The sequence below is a fragment of the Lissotriton helveticus genome, chromosome 2_2, assembly GCF_964261635.1.
Source record: "Lissotriton helveticus chromosome 2_2, aLisHel1.1, whole genome shotgun sequence".
Lineage (NCBI taxonomy): Eukaryota > Metazoa > Chordata > Amphibia > Caudata > Salamandridae > Lissotriton > Lissotriton helveticus.
Window position 1 is genome coordinate 482504241 of NC_136060.1, and position 20132 is coordinate 482524372.

Here is a 20132-nt window from a genome sequence, read left to right on the forward strand (position 1 = left end):
CTTGAAGACTGATGTTGTGGCATGGCGCAAACTACCGTTGTCCCCCCTCGGGCGTGCAGCATTGTTTAAGATGATGGCACTGCCCCGGTTTTTATATGCGTTGCAAAATACACTTGACAGTATTCCGTTGAGCTACTTTCGAGAGGTGGAAAGTCTAGAGAGACAACTGATATGGGGCGGGTGATCTCGCATAGCCCTCGCCAAGCTGACACTCCCCTGGTACGATGGTGGAATAGCACTCCCTGATATTCGGCGCTATGATTGGGCCTCCCAGCTGGGAGCAATCAAACATGGCACGTACGGTCCTGCGTCGAATCCCGCGTTCGAAATGGATAAGTGGCTGCTGCCTGGCGGGGATTATAATAGGGCACTCTATACGAAATCTGCTGGGAAGATGCTCACGGGTCAAACTAAGACAACGGTGCAGACATGGCATCGTGCCAATGCCGCAATGGGGTGGAAGGATTGATTGACTCGAGGGACCCCACTCTACGCATCCGAGAGGCTTGGCTGCCTGTGGAAGATGAAAGGCTTTGAAAGGTGGGACGTGATTGGTATATGCAGAGTGAATGATGTTTGGGTCAAGGACAGGGTCAAGACTTTTGACGAGTTGAAGGTGGAATATGAGTTGAGTGATAGGGAGTTTTTCCGTTATGCGCAGCTTCGCCACGCGCTGACCTCGGCTTTCCCGTCGGGCGCCACCGTCCCGGAGGCATCCCCACTTGAGGATCGGATACTAGACGGCTCTGTCCCTGATAGCACGATTTCATTGATCTACAAAAAATTTATAAATAATCGGGTTGACCTCTTAGACCTGTGGTAAATAAATAATTAATTACCGGTTCTATTTTTCAGGATACTCATATAAACAGATACCTCGAATCCTGACTCTTATTTATTGAGCTATCTTGAGTCACAGGCTTTAATCAGGCATAAAGGACAGGAACAGGACAGCCTGCATGGGAATAGGATGGCAGCTGCCGGGGACAGGATCTGGGAGCAGACAAGGGATAAATTTTAATATGGGTGCACAGTATATATATCAAAACAAATGCATTACATTCAATATAGTAGGCGTAGCAGTAGGCGTGATTCGTAACAGTCGCGAAAGATAAGGCATAAAATGGGTGGAACAAGAGGCGTGTACAGGGCGTATACATAGACATGTGATGTAAACGAAACAGAATATGTCATAAACGGGGCGGAATCATGGAGGGGGCTACCTGAGGAGCTGGGACCTTTAACCTAGTGGTGCGCGCAAACGGGCAATGACGTGTTACCAGGGAGAACTGGGGGCTATGACTTCTGCGCTAGAAGAGGAGACTAAAGTCTGGAGTGTCAGAGCGACATGTACCTATCTTATATCTGGTATCTAGTGTTTAGAGAACATGTTGATAGAATCCAAAAGTTATCAGGGCAAAGGCTACTTGATACTAAGACTGATGCGTGCATTATTCTACATGTGTTCGTGTGCGAGGAATATTCTATGAATATTAATACAGTATTTCTCTTACATGGAGACATAAAGGCTAGACCATGACAGAACTATTGATGCGATTCAGTAGCTTAGGAATGCAGAGAAGGAGGGCTGGACTGATAACTAGAAGCATAACATACTCTTGGCAGACTGGGAGGCAGAGCCAGGCCGGGCCGGGCACTGCGAGGCATGAAGTAAGCTAAGGGTCAGGGATACAGGTGGGGGCTGTATCGCTCCTCGGAGAGGGTTCAGAAGACAGGAGCTTGAATCTGGTATCCGGGCCCTTTTGAGGCCTAGAAACGGGGACAATTCAATGAATTAACGTGCACACTGTGAAATGTGGCAACGCAGGTTTACATAGGCCTAATATTCGTTGTTTTCACGAAGACTGGAAACTGACATACTAGAGATGGACACAACTATAATTGCATCTTTAATCGATCAGAGGGGAATACATGCATATCGATCATGCACATATAACATAAGATGGGGAACACGTAGGCACATACAACATGGCAAAATTTACTTTTCCACATTCCCTCCTTGTGCCCTACGTTTCCATCAGGAAACATCAATATTCATGATACCATCTATCATTTCATATAGCATCATTTGCTCGTCTCGAATTGTCTTGGAACGGGATTTAGGACTAGGAATACAGGATGTAGCACAAATGCCGCAAATCGCAGGGCCACATTGTATACAGAGACAGCAACTGAATATAATCATTACTGCTATACCTAGGAATGACAATACTTTCCATCCCCAGGCAGATATGATACTCTAGAGCCAACCGGACCATGTCCAGGTGCCTGGATTCTGGTGTAACTGATGGGCAATTTTATGAAGTCTGGTTATAGCTGAATAAACAGACGGCGCGTTATTAGGAATGAAAATGCAGCAACTAGATCCGATGACTCTACATGCTCCTCCTCTATCGGCCAGTATGACGTCAAGAACGAGACGATTTTGGAGCACGACAAATCTCATAGCAGATTGCTCTTCGGTTAAGTTACCTAGAGCAGAAGTAGTCTCATTCACTACTGCTTCAAGGGTTCTGGTAAGTCTACGGATTAACTTACTATTATGGATAGGTCCTATAAAGAAGAAGAAACCTTTATTAAAGTCTTGATATTGTTCTAGAGTAGTTTCAGTTTGATCGACAATTGGGGACTCGATCTCCCTTCTAGGTCTGACGTGTACTAGATGTGTGTCTCTGTGATAATCAGATGGGGCTAGAAAAACTGGTGGCAGTAGGAAGGCAATGTAACATGTTCCATCCCAATCGAGGGGCAGACGAACATATGCGGTCTGACCACAAACAAAATAAGAATGACGTGAGGCTTTGAAAATAGATTTCCCACTGTCACTATACTTGACAGTAGTAGTACAATCACTATGTCCTACATGTGCGGAACCATTCTTTCTGACACATAATTCGCCTTTGACTGGTAGTACTGAAATAGCAGGCAAATCTGGAGTAGTATCGGACTGAACATTCAGGACCATGAAATTAGAAGAATAATTACCTAAATCATATACTTCATTTTCTAGATCTAACCCTGTTCTATGGGAAAGACCTTGCTTGTCTGGAAAACATGTTCTATTCAGAAGGGACATATCATGGGAGGATGACGTTAACGTGGACCATGCTCCACACGAACCATTATGTGAAAATGGATAAGGAAAGAGTGGCAGAACTCCCTTTGGTGTCTGGAAAGGGGGGAGTCGACCACACACCCAACAATTAGTGGCATTGCTGGTCTGGTGTGAATAGTGTAACATTCTGATAAATGTATTATTACGCATAGCAAGACGATAGGATAGCTCGTGAGGAGGCAGATCACTAAATGTGTGCTCTACTGTAGCATTAGAAAACTTATGTACATGTGGAATTGGGAAACATAAATATAAAGCATAACTTGTGCAGGTAACCATTAGACTCAAGAGTAACAGAAAACTTAGAACAATAATACATTTGATAGAGTTTTGACTAACTCTCTCACTATGGGGGTCTATCTCATACATGTCAGGAACCTGTCTAACCGTTTCACCCGAGAGGGACTTAGACAATTAAACTGGCTGACTTATTTTACTAGACCGAAGTTTCTTTTTATACTTCTGTTGCGGAGTTTCCTCTAACAGGGGAGGCTTGAGTTCAGAGTCTGTTTTTAGGTAGTCTGTAGGAATGAGGCAGTCCTTTGCAAAAGTCTTTTCACGAACTCCATGGAATTTCTTTATATGGGACAGATGGACCCATCCTTTCCTGCCCTCTAACTTCACGGCGGTCCTTGTTGTTAGTAGTACTAGGCGGGGCTCCTTCCAACGGGGCTCCAGTGGACTTGAACGATCAAAATTCCGCACCAACACGAGGCTTCCTGGAATGACCTCATGCGGTTTCACTTCGGTGTTGTCTGGAAATGCGGCGGCAACCTGTGAACGACAAGAGTGTAGGGCAGACATCAAGGAAGCTAGGTAATCTGTCAGCATATTACTGGAAACATCTGTAATACTGCGGGGTCTAGGTGTACCCCACATGTTTGGGGGGCGGCCGAATACGACCTCATACGGGGACAGACCTGATCTGGAACGTGCAACCATCCTCATGTAGAATAAAGCAACTGGCAGGGCAACTAGCCAGTCTACACCTTTCTCTTTACATGTCTTGGCAATACGGATTTTCAGGGTCTGATTATGTCTCTCTACGAGACCGGCTGCTTCAGGATGGCGCACACAATGGAACTTCCACTGGTACCCTAACAGAAGGGAAACATGTTTCATGAGCTCAGATGAGAATGGCTGGCCGTTATCAGAATACACGACCCTAGGGAGTCCATAGCGGGGAAAGAATTCACGAACCAACTGCCTGGCAGTGGTCGCGGCTGTGTAATCTGGAACTGGATATGCTTCTGTCCACCTGGACAAAGCGCATACAACTACGAGGACATACTTGAAACCTCGACATCGCTCCATCTGAATATAATCCATCTGGAGGACTTCAAAAGGGTGGTCAGGAGGCTGGAATCCACCTTGTTCCACCGGGACACTTTTACCTGGATTGAACTGACAACATATCATACAGGTGCGGACTTTCTGCTTGGCTGCAGCTCGTAAATGCTTGTTGAACCAAAGGTTCTGGATACTGTCTAACATAGCTTTTTCTCCTAGATGTGCTGGACTATGTGCGGTATTGATAATGACTTGAACCATAGAGTCGGGGAGAAACCATGTGGCTTTTCCCTTCGTCAACCGTCCTTGATCTGTCTGGACCCCTCCTTGTTCGGACCATTTCTTGATTTCTTCGGGAGTAGCATGTAACTGTATGTCTATGACATCTTGTGTAGGGTCCTTAACTGTCATACAAGTAGTCGGATCTGGAATGAGTGTCTGTGTCGTGTTAACTGGAATGTCTGGGGTCTGAGCTGTAAGCTTGGCTGTTCGATCTGCTAGATCGTTACCTTGGGAAATAATGTCAGTAACCTTCGTATGTGCCTTGCACTTCATAATAGCGATAGCTGTCGGTAAATGTATTGCATCTAACAGAGCTTGAATGAGGAGACCATGCTGAATCTTGGTTCCATGAGAAGTCATGAAACCTCTCTCCTGCCAGAGCACTCCAAAGTCGTGTACGACTCCGAATGCGTAACGTGAATCTGTATATATGTTTACTTTCAGGTTCTTAGCACGTATGCAGGCTTGGGTCAGAGCGACTAGCTCTGCTGCTTGAGCAGACAGGGTGTCAATACGATGTGTTTCTATAACTTCGGTTTCAGTAGTCACTGCATACGCGGCTACTAGTTCTCCTGTACTTGTTCTCATACATGAACCATCCACATAAAGTGTCAGGTCGGGATTAGGTAATGCAATATCTGTCAGGTCTTGTCTTGGCTTAGTCATAGTGTTAACAACTTCCACACAGTCATGTGTGGCAGGATTTGAAGTAACTGACGGTAACAGTGTAGCGGGATTTAGAATGTTGCAGCGTCTGATTTCTATGTGTGGCTGGAACAGTGTCAGTTCATAACCTGTTAAACGTGCAATTGTCAAGTGCTGAGTCTGGGTTCTGTTTAAAAGAACTTCCACGGAGTGTGGAACTTGTACTGTCAGGGAGTGTCCTAATACTATGGAATCACTTTGCCTGATAGCTAGAGCTGTGGCTGCAACTGACTTGAGGCACGCAGGCAAAGCCTGGGCTACTGGATCTAATGTGCTCGAAAAATAAGCACAGGGCTTGTACTGTCCTGCTTGATCTTGTGTGAGAACAGATAATGCAGTACCATCAAGTTCTGTGACAAAAAGTGTAAAAGGCTTACTGTAGTTCGGTGTAGCTAGAACAGGTGCTTGGCATAAGGCTTTCTTTAATTCATTAAAAACAAGTGTATGTTCCTGGGTCCAAGGGTGGACAGTCGATACGGCTGCCTCCTGTGTCGTTAACTGTATCAGTGGCTTGGCTAGAAATGCATACTGAGGAATCCATTGTCTGCAGTAAGAAGTGAGGCCAATAAAAGCTCGTACCTCCTTCTGTGTCTTGGGCTGTGGAAGACTCGCTATTAGCTGGATACGGTCTGGTGTCAACTGCCTACCCCACTTGGACAGCAAGTGTCCTAAGTATACCACTTGCTGGACACAGAATTGTAATTTGGAAGGGGACACCTTGTGCCCCTGCTCGGCCAGAAAATACAGGACTATAAGTGACGCTCGCTCGCAGTCACGTTCAGAACGGGCTGTGATCAGTAGATCATCGACATACTGGAGCAGGGCAGTGTCAGTTGGCATGTGAATATTGTCTAGTTGTCTCTTAAGTGCTTGACTATAAATACTAGGACTTTCTGTGAAACCTTGAGGAGCTCGTGTAAATTTATAGCTCCTTCCATTTAAACAAAAACCAAAAAGGTACTGGCTGTCTGGATGAATGCGGACACTGAAAAATGCATTCTTGAGATCGATAACAGTGAAAAACGTAGCTTCAGAATCAATGGCTGTCAATAAGGATGAAATATCTGGGACTACTGGATACTGAGGTATAATACATTTATTAAGTTCTCGAAGGTCAATCACTAATCGATATACTGGAGGTGCATTTGGATCAGTACGTTTCAGGACTGGAATGATAGGAGAATTACATACATTGGAGTCAGTTTCTACAACCACTCCTTGAGCAATAAACTCGTCAATAATTTTGGATAAGGCTGCTACAGCCTCAGGGGGCAATCTATACTGTCTGATTCGTGGCAAAACTATACCTTGCTTGAGAGTCACACGATGGGGTGTGATGTGCATATAACCAACATCAGTTGGGCCTTGCGCCCATAGATGCTGTGGTACATTCAATAATCTTGGATCAAAATCGCGTAATACATAGTGACCTTTAAAGTCACGTAAAAACAATCGTACTCCTTCTGGAGAACAGCAAATTACTGCACCTAATTCTTTTAACGTCTTGATGCCTAACAAATTTTCTGGACATGATTTCGTGAGTAACAAATCAGTAGTTCGGGACAATGGACCAACTTCTAGAGTAACTGGTTTTGAAATTTCATTAACAATCGGCTTTCCTGAAAATCCAAGGGAAACATTTCTAGAGCCTGAGAGCGGAGCCCCTGGAACCTCGTCATGACTGATAGTAGTCCTACTTGCCCCTGTATCAATCAGAAACTTTCTGTCTTTCCCTAATACTTGACTGTGTACATAGGGACCCTCTTGATCTACAGGTATCTCGATGAGAGGCAAGCCTACCTCCCTCTCTAGGCTGTTTCATGAATACTGTTGATACTCTGGATACTCTGCCTGGGCATACTGGTACATCTGCTGTGTAACGTGCTGTGTTGTAGCGATAGGCTGCGGTGCTGGAACTGTCTGTTGTGCATTCTGTGGTGACTGAGAAGTCTGTGAAACTTGTTCTTGTCTAGGCGGACGTGGTCTTTCTTTAGTCTTACCAGTAGCTATGTTGTGTTTCAGAACTGCACACTCGTTTATAAAATGACCTGGCTGTTTACAGTAATTGCAAGTCCCTTTAACGGGAGCTGCAGGATGACTGGCTTGATTCGGACCCCTCTTCTGACTGTCTTGTGGAACAGATTGTGCAACTAATACTTTCATTTTCGTGTCTTTCATACGTCTCCTTTCGTGTTCTTGCCCTTCCCTGATTCTATTCTGGTGATACTGGAGCATCTGTAACATTTGGGATGGAGTATTAGCTTGCCAACTACTTTCGACTTTCAAAACTCGATTTTTAACTTGTGGACTTGAATTCTCGACTAGTTTGGTAACAAAAAGATGAGGGTACGACTCGCTACCTGTCTTCAGACCACTGTTAATAATAAAACATTTTTCAAATCTAGAATAAAAATCACTAGTGTCTTCATCCTGTTTCTGTTTACATGCTGAGATTGCATCCCAATCTTCCTTTTTCGTGGCTAGTAACCTTGGCAAAACCTGAATCAATAACTCAGGCAATTCTTTAACTTTACCCCCTAGACCGGTACCTGGTACTCGTGAATTATCTTCAGCTTCTAGAGCCGTCCAATCTATCTTTTTCTCTCCCACCTCCCATTCTTTTTCCTTGAGTTTTTCATATACCCCTGCGGGCAACAGGACCTTTAACATTTTAATGATATCCGGATACGTGTATTCTCCCATACGGAGCATGTCTTTTAATTCTCGATGGAACCCTGCTGGATCTTTGTCGTGACAAGGAATTAACTTCTTCATCTCTAAGAGTTCCATCTTGGTGATAGGGGTGTAAACAAATACTCGTTCTAGATCACCACCCATCGTCCTAACTGGGTGTACTTCTCGTAACGGATGCTGTCTATCTATGTAAAATGATTTACTTTCTGGAGGTGAGACATGAACAAAATGCGGATTCAGAAACGTTCTATATTTGTGGCGCTGTTCTAGAATGATACTAATTAAATCGGTACCTAGACCTCTCCATCTATACTGGAGTAACTCGTTCAGAACATCATGTAACGGACCTGGATCAAAATGTTGTCCCTCATACAGTGTAATGAGGTGCTGGATCATATACATACCCACCAGTCGCTGTTCGGCTGGGGGCAGTTTCAGAAACAATTGTGCCACTATTTCGTCTGGAAAAGTGGTAGAGTCAGTAGTCCATCGGACTGCTGATCGGACTAGTTCTTGTTCATGCATGGTACTAAGTTCGCTATAACCGATTCGTGATTTCAGAATGTGATCGGTAGCTTGAAATACTTGTTCAAGAGAACCTTGTTCTGGTGCTGGAGGAGGGAAAACTTTCTTGTGTTCTAGGCGTGAATGTCGGTCGGGAAGTCTAGTTCTACCTACATACGCTATTCTGGAGGGATTCTCGTCGTCTACCTCTTCAGTTGAAGAGTCATTTTCTTTCTCGGTTGCTTGTAGTGCTTCTCGTTTCTCGTGTAACTTTATTATTTCCCTACGTATTTTCTTGTACATACTCTCTATACAGTTCTGGGTCTTGTGTCTTCCCTCGGCTATATGGTCACTCCATTTGGTCAGGACTTTCATTTCTTCCGGATCTTTTTCCGGGTAATCTTGTTCTCTTATTAAACAATTAATTAAAAACTTTAAAAGCATGAGCTGAATCTCGACTTTTCTTTGAGTCATGGCCTCGCCTATACTTCCTGGATCTGCTCCTGTACGGATGAAACGATATATTCTGTCTAGATAACCTTTCATATTCGGCAGGGTGTCCAAATATTCGGTCACCCGTCTTACACGTAGTGAATATATGACCATATTATCATCACCTGGGACTGGATCATAACGGCATTCGGTAAGAGCTCGCTTGATATCTGCAACTGACTGATGCTTGGGCGAACGCTGTAACGCTCGGGCATGTAGCTCGATTAATGTCACACGTCTGTGCTGAGGCGGGGTTCCAGGAGGACTTCCCCCCGAGGCCCCTTGACTAGAATCGTCGACGGGTATTGTACGGGCTGGGAGAGTGACTGATGTAGCGGATACATGTACTGTAGGCTGGACCGGGGGTACCGTAACAGGTGCTGTAACGGGTGCCCCGGTGGCTGGAGGAACAGGAATTACATTATTTACGGGAGCAGACGGAACAGGATTGGCGTATTCTGGGACTGTATCGTCCAAATATGACGAGAGAAAAATATCAGCTGCGGTCGGTTTGTGACGTAGCTTAATCGGAACTAATGGTGGCGGAAAATTACATGGTGCTTCCGGGGTTGCTTTTGGCAAGCCCTCGGCAAGAAGAGGATACATACCCTTAATAAGGGCATTTCTCTGTCTGTCTGACTGTTCGGCTTTAACTCGTTCACCTATTTCGATTAATTCCCTTTCTTGGGCTCTTTCTGAGGATTCCCTACTTAACTCTGTTTTTCTGATTTCTTTTTCCGTTCTTTTATGAGATTCTTTGCGCCATAACTCGATGGCATCTTTCTGGGACTGTCTGGATTTCTTTTTCCACAATACTTCTTCTACTCGCATGATGCACTCGGCATCCCATGTGCCTGATACAGGCCATCTATATTTCTCTTCTAGATGTTTAGTATACTCGACCCATAAGTCTAAGTACAATATGGCACTTAAGCCATGCTTATGATACATAAAATGACCTGGACTGTCCCTAGGCGGGACAGGAACTGCTTCCTCTAATAATCCTTTTCTAGTTTTTAACTGACGTAATTTCGAGAATAGAGGCATGACTTAGACTGGAATCTGGACACAATACAATACACGATAAACACAATAATAACTTGAAAAACAAATCACTCATACCACGACATTGAAAACACATGAAATAACATTTAAAATAACAGTTCGGACAGAATATTACCTGGAGTACTGAGAACAGAACACATGAATTTCTCGAGAACAGAACTTACTGGAATGACTAGATGCACTGCTAAAACAGTACGAAACTTACCGGTCTCATAAAGAGACACGTCAGGACCCGCATCCACCTAGGTGGACACTTCGTGTTGGATCTGTGTACCCAAACCCACGGACCAGAGACAAATTAATTGACCCTGTCTAGATACTACCCCAGCAACGGTACTCACCGGGCAGCAAGAACGGAAGGCCTCGGACTGGACTGGACTGGACTGCTACGACGACGGACTACGAACTTCGGACTTCAGTTACAGGTGGGCCTCCGGATACCTCGGACCTTGGACTCTCGGCTTGGGCTCTGGTCGGGACTCGCCGCGTTCCTCCACCGCCTCGTCTGGACGCTGGACCGCAACCTCCGTCTCCTCCGTGGGCCTGAGGGATACTTCAAGCAGAAATATCTGCACGTGCACGGTATGGTTCCGTCACGGCTGCAGAGGATCAGGGGGCCTGCGTGGCTTCTCCGGGGCGTGGGGAAAGGGCAAGTCCCTATTCGGGCGCCATTATGTGGTAAATAAATAATTAATTACCGGTTCTATTTTTCAGGATACTCATATAAACAGATAGCTCAATAAATAAGAGTCAGGATTCGAGGTATCTTGAGTCACAGGCTTTAATCAGGCATAAAGGACAGGAACAGGACAGCCTGCATGGGAATAGGATGGCAGCTGCCGGGGACAGGATCTGGGAGCAGACAAGGGATAACTTTTAATATGGGTGCACAGTATATATATCAAAACAAATGCATTACATTCAATATAGTAGGCGTAGCAGTAGGCGTGATTCGTAACAGTCGCGAAAGATAAGGCATAAAATGGGTGGAACAAGAGGCGTGTACAGGGCGTATACATAGACATGTGATGTAAACGAAACAGAATATGTCATAAACGGGGCGGAATCATGGAGGGGGCTACCTGAGGAGCTGGGACCTTTAACCTAGTGGTGCGCGCAAACGGGCAATGACGTGTTACCAGGGAGAACTGGGGGCTATGACTTCTGCGCTAGAAGAGGAGACTAAAGTCTGGAGTGTCAGAGCGACATGTACCTATCTTATATCTGGTATCTAGTGTTTAGAGAACATGTTGATAGAATCCAAAAGTTATCAGGGCAAAGGCTACTTGATACTAAGACTGATGCGTGCATTATTCTACATGTGTTCGTGTGCGAGGAATATTCTATGAATATTAATACAGTATTTCTCTTACATGGAGACATAAAGGCTAGACCATGACGGAACTATTGATGCGATTCAGTAGCTTAGGAATGCAGAGAAGGAGGGCTGGACTGATAACTAGAAGCATAACATACTCTTGGCAGACTGGGAGGCAGAGCCAGGCCGGGCCGGGCACTGCGAGGCATGAAGTAAGCTAAGGGTCCGGGATACAGGTGGGGGCTGTATCGCTCCTCGGAGAGGGTTCAGAAGACAGGAGCTTGAATCTGGTATCCGGGCCCTTTTGAGGCCTAGAAACGGGGACAATTCAATGAATTAACGTGCACACTGTGAAATGTGGCAACGCAGGTTTACATAGGCCTAATATTCGTTGTTTTCACGAAGACTGGAAACTGACATACTAGAGATGGACACAACTATAATTGCATCTTTAATCGATCAGAGGGGAATACATGCATATCGATCATGCACATATAACATAAGATGGGGAACACGTAGGCACATACAACATGGCAAAATTTACTTTTCCACAGACCGACTCAGAGAGGCCTGGACCAGCGATGGTCTGGAGTTGGACGACGAGGACTGGCAGTTGGCGGTATCTTCGCCGAGGGAGGTTGCGATTCCGGCACGTCTCCCGTTTGTACAGCTCAAAATCCTCCACCGGATCTATGTGACTGGTCCCTGCCTGATTAGTATGGGATATTCCTTGGACGGGTTGTGAAGGCGTGGATGCGGCATGATGGACACTTTTCTCCATATAATCTGGGAGTGCCCGGCGGTGGTGCGTTTCTGGAATCGTGTGCATGCGGTTATGGAAGATGTCACTGGCGTTGAGTTGTTGCCTGAAGCCAGGAGATGCCTGTTGAATGTTTGGGAGCCGACTGACTATGATGTGGCACAGACTCAGTGGGTGACCCTCGGGAATATGATCGCCAAGAGAGATATTGCGCAATTGTGGGGATCTCCGAGGCCGTCCACTGTTCTGGCATGGAAGGAAAACATGGACTGGTGTATGTTTAGAGAAAAGACAGTGTACGCTGCACGTGGCAGGCCCCGAAAATGGGGGAAAGTCTGGGGTCAGTGGAACTCCTATCGAGGCGACATATGTACCCCTCCCAGCACACACATCTCGCCGCCTCCACCTTCCACCCGGAACCGACATTCCTACTGGTGTTTTAGCTAACATGCCTCCTGACTCACAATTCCTCTTGTTTCCCCCCATCCTGTAATGCTGATTGTATCAAAGCTGTATGGTTTCTTCCTCGCAGGACGCTTCACCATTTGTATTGTCTATGCTACCTTGTTTATTTTTGTTCATGTTTAAACTTTAATAAAAAGAATTAAAACATTTAAAAAAAAAAAAATTTCAAAGCCCAAAGGAAATCAGACGTAGACATTACAGACAAGGACGATGAAATACTCCCCAGCCGCCCCCACACCCACCCGCCCCCTCCCTACCATTTCCCCCCCCCCCCTCCCCCCCCTCCCCACCGGAGAACTGCAGCCTGGCTCGTTTAATTGTCAGTAACTGAAAAGGTGAAACCATAAACCACTTACCTGCTCAAGGTGCTTCTGAAGTCCTGCAAGAGAGAGACCAGACTAACATCAGTTCAAGGCACTCACAGGTGCATGCAGCAAGGTCTGAAGTTGGACCTTGTATTGAATCTATGCATCCATTATACATGCACATATGCACTCAGAAAAGTCTACTAAACTTACATACATGAGACGAAGAAATTAAACAAGCATTTGCAATGCAATAGGTCCTGCATTTGTGAAATTTTAAGCTATTGGCATTGTAAATGACAACACCTTTTATTTATCTGTTTTCAAAACCAACACATAAATCAAAGGCATTGTCATTTACTATGCCAATAGCATAAACTTGCGTAAATGACTTTTGTGTAATTGGTACCTTTAAGCTGCCATAATCCTGTGACATTTCAAGGTGCATCAGCTCCAACACCTCGGTAACATGAGAGGGTTTAGACATTAGGCTAGTCTTTCAAGCACAGTCCTCCCCTTTCATGTAGACTGCAGATCACATGGTGCCATCCTGTGTATGTGAAAGTCAAAATAAGTGGCCCTAATTTTTGTGAGGGAGGCAAAGCATTCTAATGTAGGGAAGCAGTCCGTTTGCCCTTAGAGGATGGGGGGAGGGCTTATGATGAAGTGGAAGGAGGAAGCAAAAAGTACAATCCTTTAGTGAATAGTAATTAAAACAAACATTGCAGTAAATGCGCCAAAACAGTTATGAGACGGAAATAGAAAACTACAGCTGAGCCAAAAGGATAGAAATGTATCCTCGTAGTTCCTATAAAAATAGGAAAGCAACAAACACTTTACCACATTCAAATTTACTTAAGCGCTCCTTAATTGAGAACCCAAATTAGTGGTCACAGTTGGTGAAATATCCCGCAAGTCCACCCGCCCAAACAGCATCTAAAAAACACAGGCCTATTCAAGTAACCAGGCAACGGACTCGGTCAAGCTAATCAACCAATTGAAGCAGGTATGGTGGGGAATTATGGGAATTGTAGTGCCTCCATACTTTATATACATGACTGAAATCCTGGGACTAATCCACCAATCACGACAATCATGGAAAGGAGTTCTGGGGTATGTAATGCCTCAATACTACGTATACATAATTCAGACCAAATAACAAATATAATGTGTGAAATATTTGCATCACGTCTAAAGTTGAAAACTCCTAACCCGTGCACCGAGGTAGGAGCGTGTAACATCCAGAAACCATTCCGAAGATTGCTATCCTCATATAGATAGAAGAACTCAAGTTACGGGCAAGCATAAAAGCACGGCGCCGTAGGGGGGAGCATGCGGCAGGCACCATTGTTAAGGGTGCACAGTGTTATTAAACATACAAGCACTGATGAGCGGCGGGACGCCCAAGGCAGTTACAGGAAATAACTTAGAATAAGGGAAAGTGGAGACCTTTAAAAGCAGCTAAGCAATTAATATGTACAGCTGTGTGTAAAGCTAAAGCTGCGCTGCGGGAGTGAGAGGGCTCCGCCAAGGGTGAAAAGCATTAAGGACATGTAAAAGAAAGTTCTCCTCAAACACACATCAAACACAAAAGTGGCCGAAAACAGTAGTTAGGTGCTGCTGCTTCCGGACTACACGTAAGTCAGTATCAGTCCAACAGCCAGTAAATACCCAGCTAATAAGAGGTATGTCAACGTTAAACAGCGGCAGGAGATATTACCCGGCAATAGGGGGAGTTTCACCCACATGTAGATTACTTAATGTCTCGGAGAGACAGCGCATGCGCTGCCTAGGCAAGTGTTGGACCCGGCCTCATGGCGTGGTCCTACCCCTCCCGCATGGCAGGCCCAGGACGACATCAGCCCTCCTCCGGACCTCGGGCGGCCCCTTCTGCCCGACCCTGCACGCCCCAACACCACAGATCCGGCTACCATCCCGGATCCCCCATCATCGGCCAGGCCCCAGCGTAGGCCCATCACGACCGAAGCACGAGGCCGTGCCCGACTCCATCTTGGGCCCACCACGTCACGACCACGTGGCCTCGGCCCCAGCCTCGGCCCCCGCGAAGCCCAGACATCGAGGCACCTAGATCCACCCAGGTGGTCGAGTGGCCACTCGACAGATCCCGGAGGGAGAGGAGTTTCGATGGCCCTCCAGCCGTCCCCGGACGCCTGGTATCGATCGCCCTCCGGCCTCCCTGGGCGCTGGCTCCACCCCCCTGCTGGGTGTCTGGACACCTTCATCCCGGCCCCTCTGACCCCCAGGCGCGAGGGTCCGGACTTCAAAGACCTCCAGACCTATATCTGAGCCAGCCCTGGATCAGGTCTTCAGTTGTATCCTGGACTGGGAGCCCTGCTGACGCTGTCACGGCCGACACCAGACGAACTCATCCTTCCGGTAACCTGAACCATCTGAGAGCCTGCTGGCGCTGCCGCGGCCTACCTTGCTGAACCATCGGAGAGCCTGCTGGCGCTGCCGCGGCCTACCTTGCTGAGCCATCTGAGAGCCTGCTGGCGCTGCCGCGGCCTACCTTGCTGAACCATCTGAGAGCCTGCTGGCGCTGCCGCGGCCTACCTTGCTGGACCATCTGAGAGCCTGCTGGCGCTGCCGCGGCCTACCTTGCTGAACCATCTGAAAGCCTGCTGGCGCTGCTGCGGCCTACCTTGCTGAACCATCGGAGAGCCTGCTGGCGCTGCCGCGGCCGACCTTGCTGAACCCTCTTGTTAGCCTGCTGGCGCTGCCGCGGCTCGACCCGCTCGGAACCCCACAGCTCGAGGATTGAGAGCTGTGCGCAGGGTATCCCTTCCTCCGCCCCGAGTAAGACAGTCCCGCTACCTTACCCCCCTTTTACGAGACTTTCCAGATCCCTCGATCTGCTTGTACATACTGCCAAGAACCAGCAACCGTTTACTACTTATAAAGTTTGAGAACTTGACCTCCTGTGTGGTGTCCGTTTGTAGTGTTGTGATTACTCTGCTGTACGATCCTAGGAGAGGACCCTCAGTCAGGAGGCCTCTCGGTAAACGCTCGGCTACTTCTCGACGGAGGGGTGGACCTAGGGGTGGTCAGTCAGACATCTTCTGTCTCCCCCGGGTCGCCTTTCTAACAGCAAGACCTAAAAAGTGCAACAAATCTGTTTTATTCCTGTGTATTGCATTATCTGTGATAAATAATTAAGTCAAACAGCATAACCTATAAGGAAGAGGTACACATATTATCAAAGAATACAACGTTTCTTTACTTTAACAGATGTTGATCCTCAGCATTAGATAAAAACTGACAGCCACAGGGGTCCTAGCCTCATTATTTAATGAGTGCAAGAGACCAGAGGGAGATGGGAGTGATTAATTGTACCAAGGTACACCAAACCCCAAGACTCGCATACCAAAGGAGAGAGATGGGAGAACTGATAAGGAGCACAACTCCCTGCCCCCACCCCTTCAGCTGACATTCACCCTGCAGGCAAGCAGGGAGGCCACCATAGGGACACATTAACATGCAGGTGTTTAATACTGTCACAAAAGTGACCTCCTGCCCCTGTCGTGGGTGTAGCACCGACAACAGGGGTGGCGACGCACCACGATTTGTGAATCCATTGTTCTGACTACTGCACACTTGAGTAAATCTCTGTTTCTATTCGCTAGCCCAGAACCTAGCGCTAACTACTTTGCTGTGAGGAGTATCGCTGTAAAGAAATGCTTTCCTTGGAAGACATCCTGGTTATGACAAGGAAGGATAACACCCCAAGCTGTTTAAGTGCCTTCAGAGAATCCACATCCTCGACTGCTTTGACAGTATAACAATGGAAGCCAAACACCCACCAAGTGGCCCAGCTTCAGCTTCTCTTTGACCAAGAAAGGGAGTGCTCCACAGAATACTGCGATGACTGACCTGAAGCCAGAGCTGTGTCTGCCTGACAACCAGCTTCCCAGAGGTGAGAGGGTCTCACCTGGCTTCTTCCGTGGAAGAAAGAAGCAGCTACCCTGACATGAAGAGCCTAGAAGCCAACCCGCCTGCTGCGAGATGGAAGTGTCTGCCCAGCCCGCAGTAGGTGAGTGTGACCTTCCAGGGAAATCCAGCTGCAGCTTGACCCCCTCAGTGTGTTAGTGTGCCGGAACAGAAAGACTGAAAACAGCGTTCTGCATGTCTTGGAGAGCATGAGTGCAGTTCCCTGCGTACACTCGGTTCTAGTAAGCAACAGCATCAAGAAGTGTGCCTCAGCGGACTCTGCCACTACAGCAACAAAGTGTGCCTCAGCATACTGTGCCACTACAGCAAAGAAGTGTGCCTCAGCGGACTGTGCCACTACCGCAAAGAAGTGAGTCCCAGCATACTGTGCCACTACAGCAAAGAAGTGTGCCTCAGCGGACTGTGCCACTACCGCAAAGAAGTGAGTCCCAGCATACTGTGCCACTACAGCAAAGAAGTGTGCCTCAGCAGACTGTGCCACTGTGCCACTACCGCAAAGAAGTGAGTCCCAGCATACTGTGCCACTACAACAAAGAAGTGTGCCTCAGCAGACTGTGCCACTACAGCAAAGAAGTGAGTCTCGGCATACTGTGCCACTACAGCAAAGAAGTGTGCCTCAGCATACTGTGCCACTACAGCAACGAAGTGTGCCTCAGCATACTGTGTCCCTACTGCAAAGAAGTGTGCCTCAGCATACTGTGCCACTACAGCAACGAAGTGTGCCTCAGCATGTTATATAGCTCCTATATATCCTTATATCGTGTTAAGTTAGCATAGGTACATTTTAGGTTTAAACGCCATTTTTCCTTTCTTGCAACTTCTGCACACGACCCTTAATTGTTGACTTAGCTTTCAACCTAGTGGTTTGCCGTGGTGTATGTGAGAATAATATGTTATTGCTCTGATATCAGTTTTGTTTAATAAACCATGTCTGCACGGAGAGTGCTGAAGTTTCAGGAGCAACACGATATGGAATTGTTATGAGGTCTGATCTCCACGCCTTCATAGTCATAACACAAGTGCAGCCTTTGCCAACTTGGGCTTGAGGCGAGATTGATATTGCTTTGCACGAGAATTGTTAACACACTTGATGCGGTGCACATGCAGAGAGAGCTGGTGTATGCTGATGTGATTCCTTCATGCTAGGACACTAAGGTATGGGCCCGCCCTAAAACAACCCAAAGAGACCTTCTTAGCTAATAATATAATATATGTGTTAGGGAGGGTGAGATATAAGTGTTGTTGACTCTTATTCATTACAGCATGTTAACATGCTGTCACCATTCGCTTTTTATGTCTTAGTAACTATGCTGATAATTTTGATACTGATAATAAGTATACTTGTATTATCTAAGATACTGCGCCTGAGAAGACGGCATTAGTAAATAAACATTTCAAATGCACATGTGTCTTCTTTACTCCATGTTCGGGTTTGTAATGATAATATAACAAAAGAGTGTTCATGAGTTCCACGTACCCTGAGGTACTGTAAGTTCATGTTCTGGTTTGTCTAAACATTGGGAGTTTGATATGTCCAATGAGACACTGTAGCTAGCTCGGTAAGGGGTGAGTTGGTTGCTAAGGTAAGTTTTGGGACACCCTAATTTGCCGAGGTTCCACTCCTCTGTGCACAGTTCTGTGTGAGAACAGAAACCCTGCGACATGGCGCCCAACGGTTTCGGTGGTCTTATATCATGACACTCGAGTAGTTTATCGTTCATACCTTAGCCCCTTCACCTCCGTTTCCGGAAAGCGGGGTGTCGGTGAAACCTACCTATTTTTTAAAATAGGTTTTATTCAAGCTTGATATTTTCTTAAACGGTTTCTTTGAATTTCTACCCAGTTGTGCTACAAAGTATTCTTTGTGTTTTCTTGTTTCCAGTGTTGTCATGGCGGCGGTGGCTATTGCGCAGCATAGTCGCGTAGCGGTACGCAACCATCTTCAGACGTACCAGGTCCCAGTTGATGGGATGGCTGTGATTTTCGTGGTATGTGCAGATCCGGCGTTTCCTTACGAGTTATTTTACTCTTGGGTTACGTTTCCGGCTGTGGACGCTAATTCTGGTTTGTTCCACTCCTACACCGCCTCGGCTGTCCCGGCTGAGTATACACCGTACAGGGCATTGGAAATACCTATTGATCATTGGCAGCATCGAGTTTGGTTTGATGGCGCCCTCCCCCACTCTTTGTCCGCTGCGAGGTTAGGTCCACTCTCAATTCCAGGTACAAATTGGCCTGCGTTGGGTGGCTTTACCCCGCACCCGAATCACGGCGCTTGTACCCTGCAGGGAATTCGTAGGCTGCATGTTGTTTCCATTTCCGTGATTCGTGCATTAGTGCAATACATCGGTCGCCACCTGCCTGGTGGTCCCCAGGGGGGTGCGGCCGTTCCCATGGATCGAGGCGGAATGCGTCTCAATCCAGTGATGGTTAATTCGGTTTTTGGTGCTCGTCCAGTTGACAACGATGACTTCCCATTTTGGCTAGCTGAGAAGTTTGATCAACTGGAGGCGGTTTTTCCGAATTCTACTCCTGCTGATAAGCATAGAATGTTAACGATTACTCTACCGAAGGATTTAACTCCTGAACTTGTTGACTGTGAAAGCTGGGGAAAAACATTTGCGGCAGTTTATACACGGTGCTTCGGCACCCCGTCTATGACTGCCCTGCCTGATATCATTAGACGTGTTCAGAATGACCACGGTCCAGAGGCAGCGGTTGAATTGGGTATGCGCCTGTGTGGTTCTTTTGAGATTGTTTGTGATCTCATTCTCTCCAATGTTAAAGGAGATGCAGTTAACTTTCAGGTGTCGAATGCTTTGGCTGCTCTGCCCGATGCCGACAAACCCCGACAGTTAGCAAAGATTGTGGTGGCCGCTTATAAGACAATTGGCCGCACAAGTAGAGGTCTGAAATATTTTCCAGTAAAGGAGAAAAAACAACCTCAGGGACAATCTGCAGTGACAGATGTCCAGCCCAAGTCCAAGAAACAAAATTGGCCTAAGAAACAGACACAGGGGAAGCAGAATACACAGACTCGGGATTCTTTTCCTGCAGTACAAGCACCTGCGCCAACAGAAAAAGTTTATGATTTGCGCGATCGCGCGATGATTAAATCACCTGATCGATTTCAGGGTTCTGATCAAC

General features: G+C 46.7%; 1 protein-coding gene across 1 annotated transcript in view; it reads right to left on the reverse strand.

The window, feature by feature from the left end:
• Nucleotides 1-20132, reverse strand: part of LOC144821898 (E3 ubiquitin-protein ligase TRIM7-like) — a 162393-nt gene that overhangs the window by 98782 nt on the left and 43479 nt on the right. The window contains exon 4 of the mRNA XM_078679046.1: nucleotides 13068-13090. Coding sequence (XP_078535172.1) covers nucleotides 13068-13090 — 23 coding nt within the window. The remainder of the gene's footprint in view (nucleotides 1-13067; nucleotides 13091-20132) is intronic.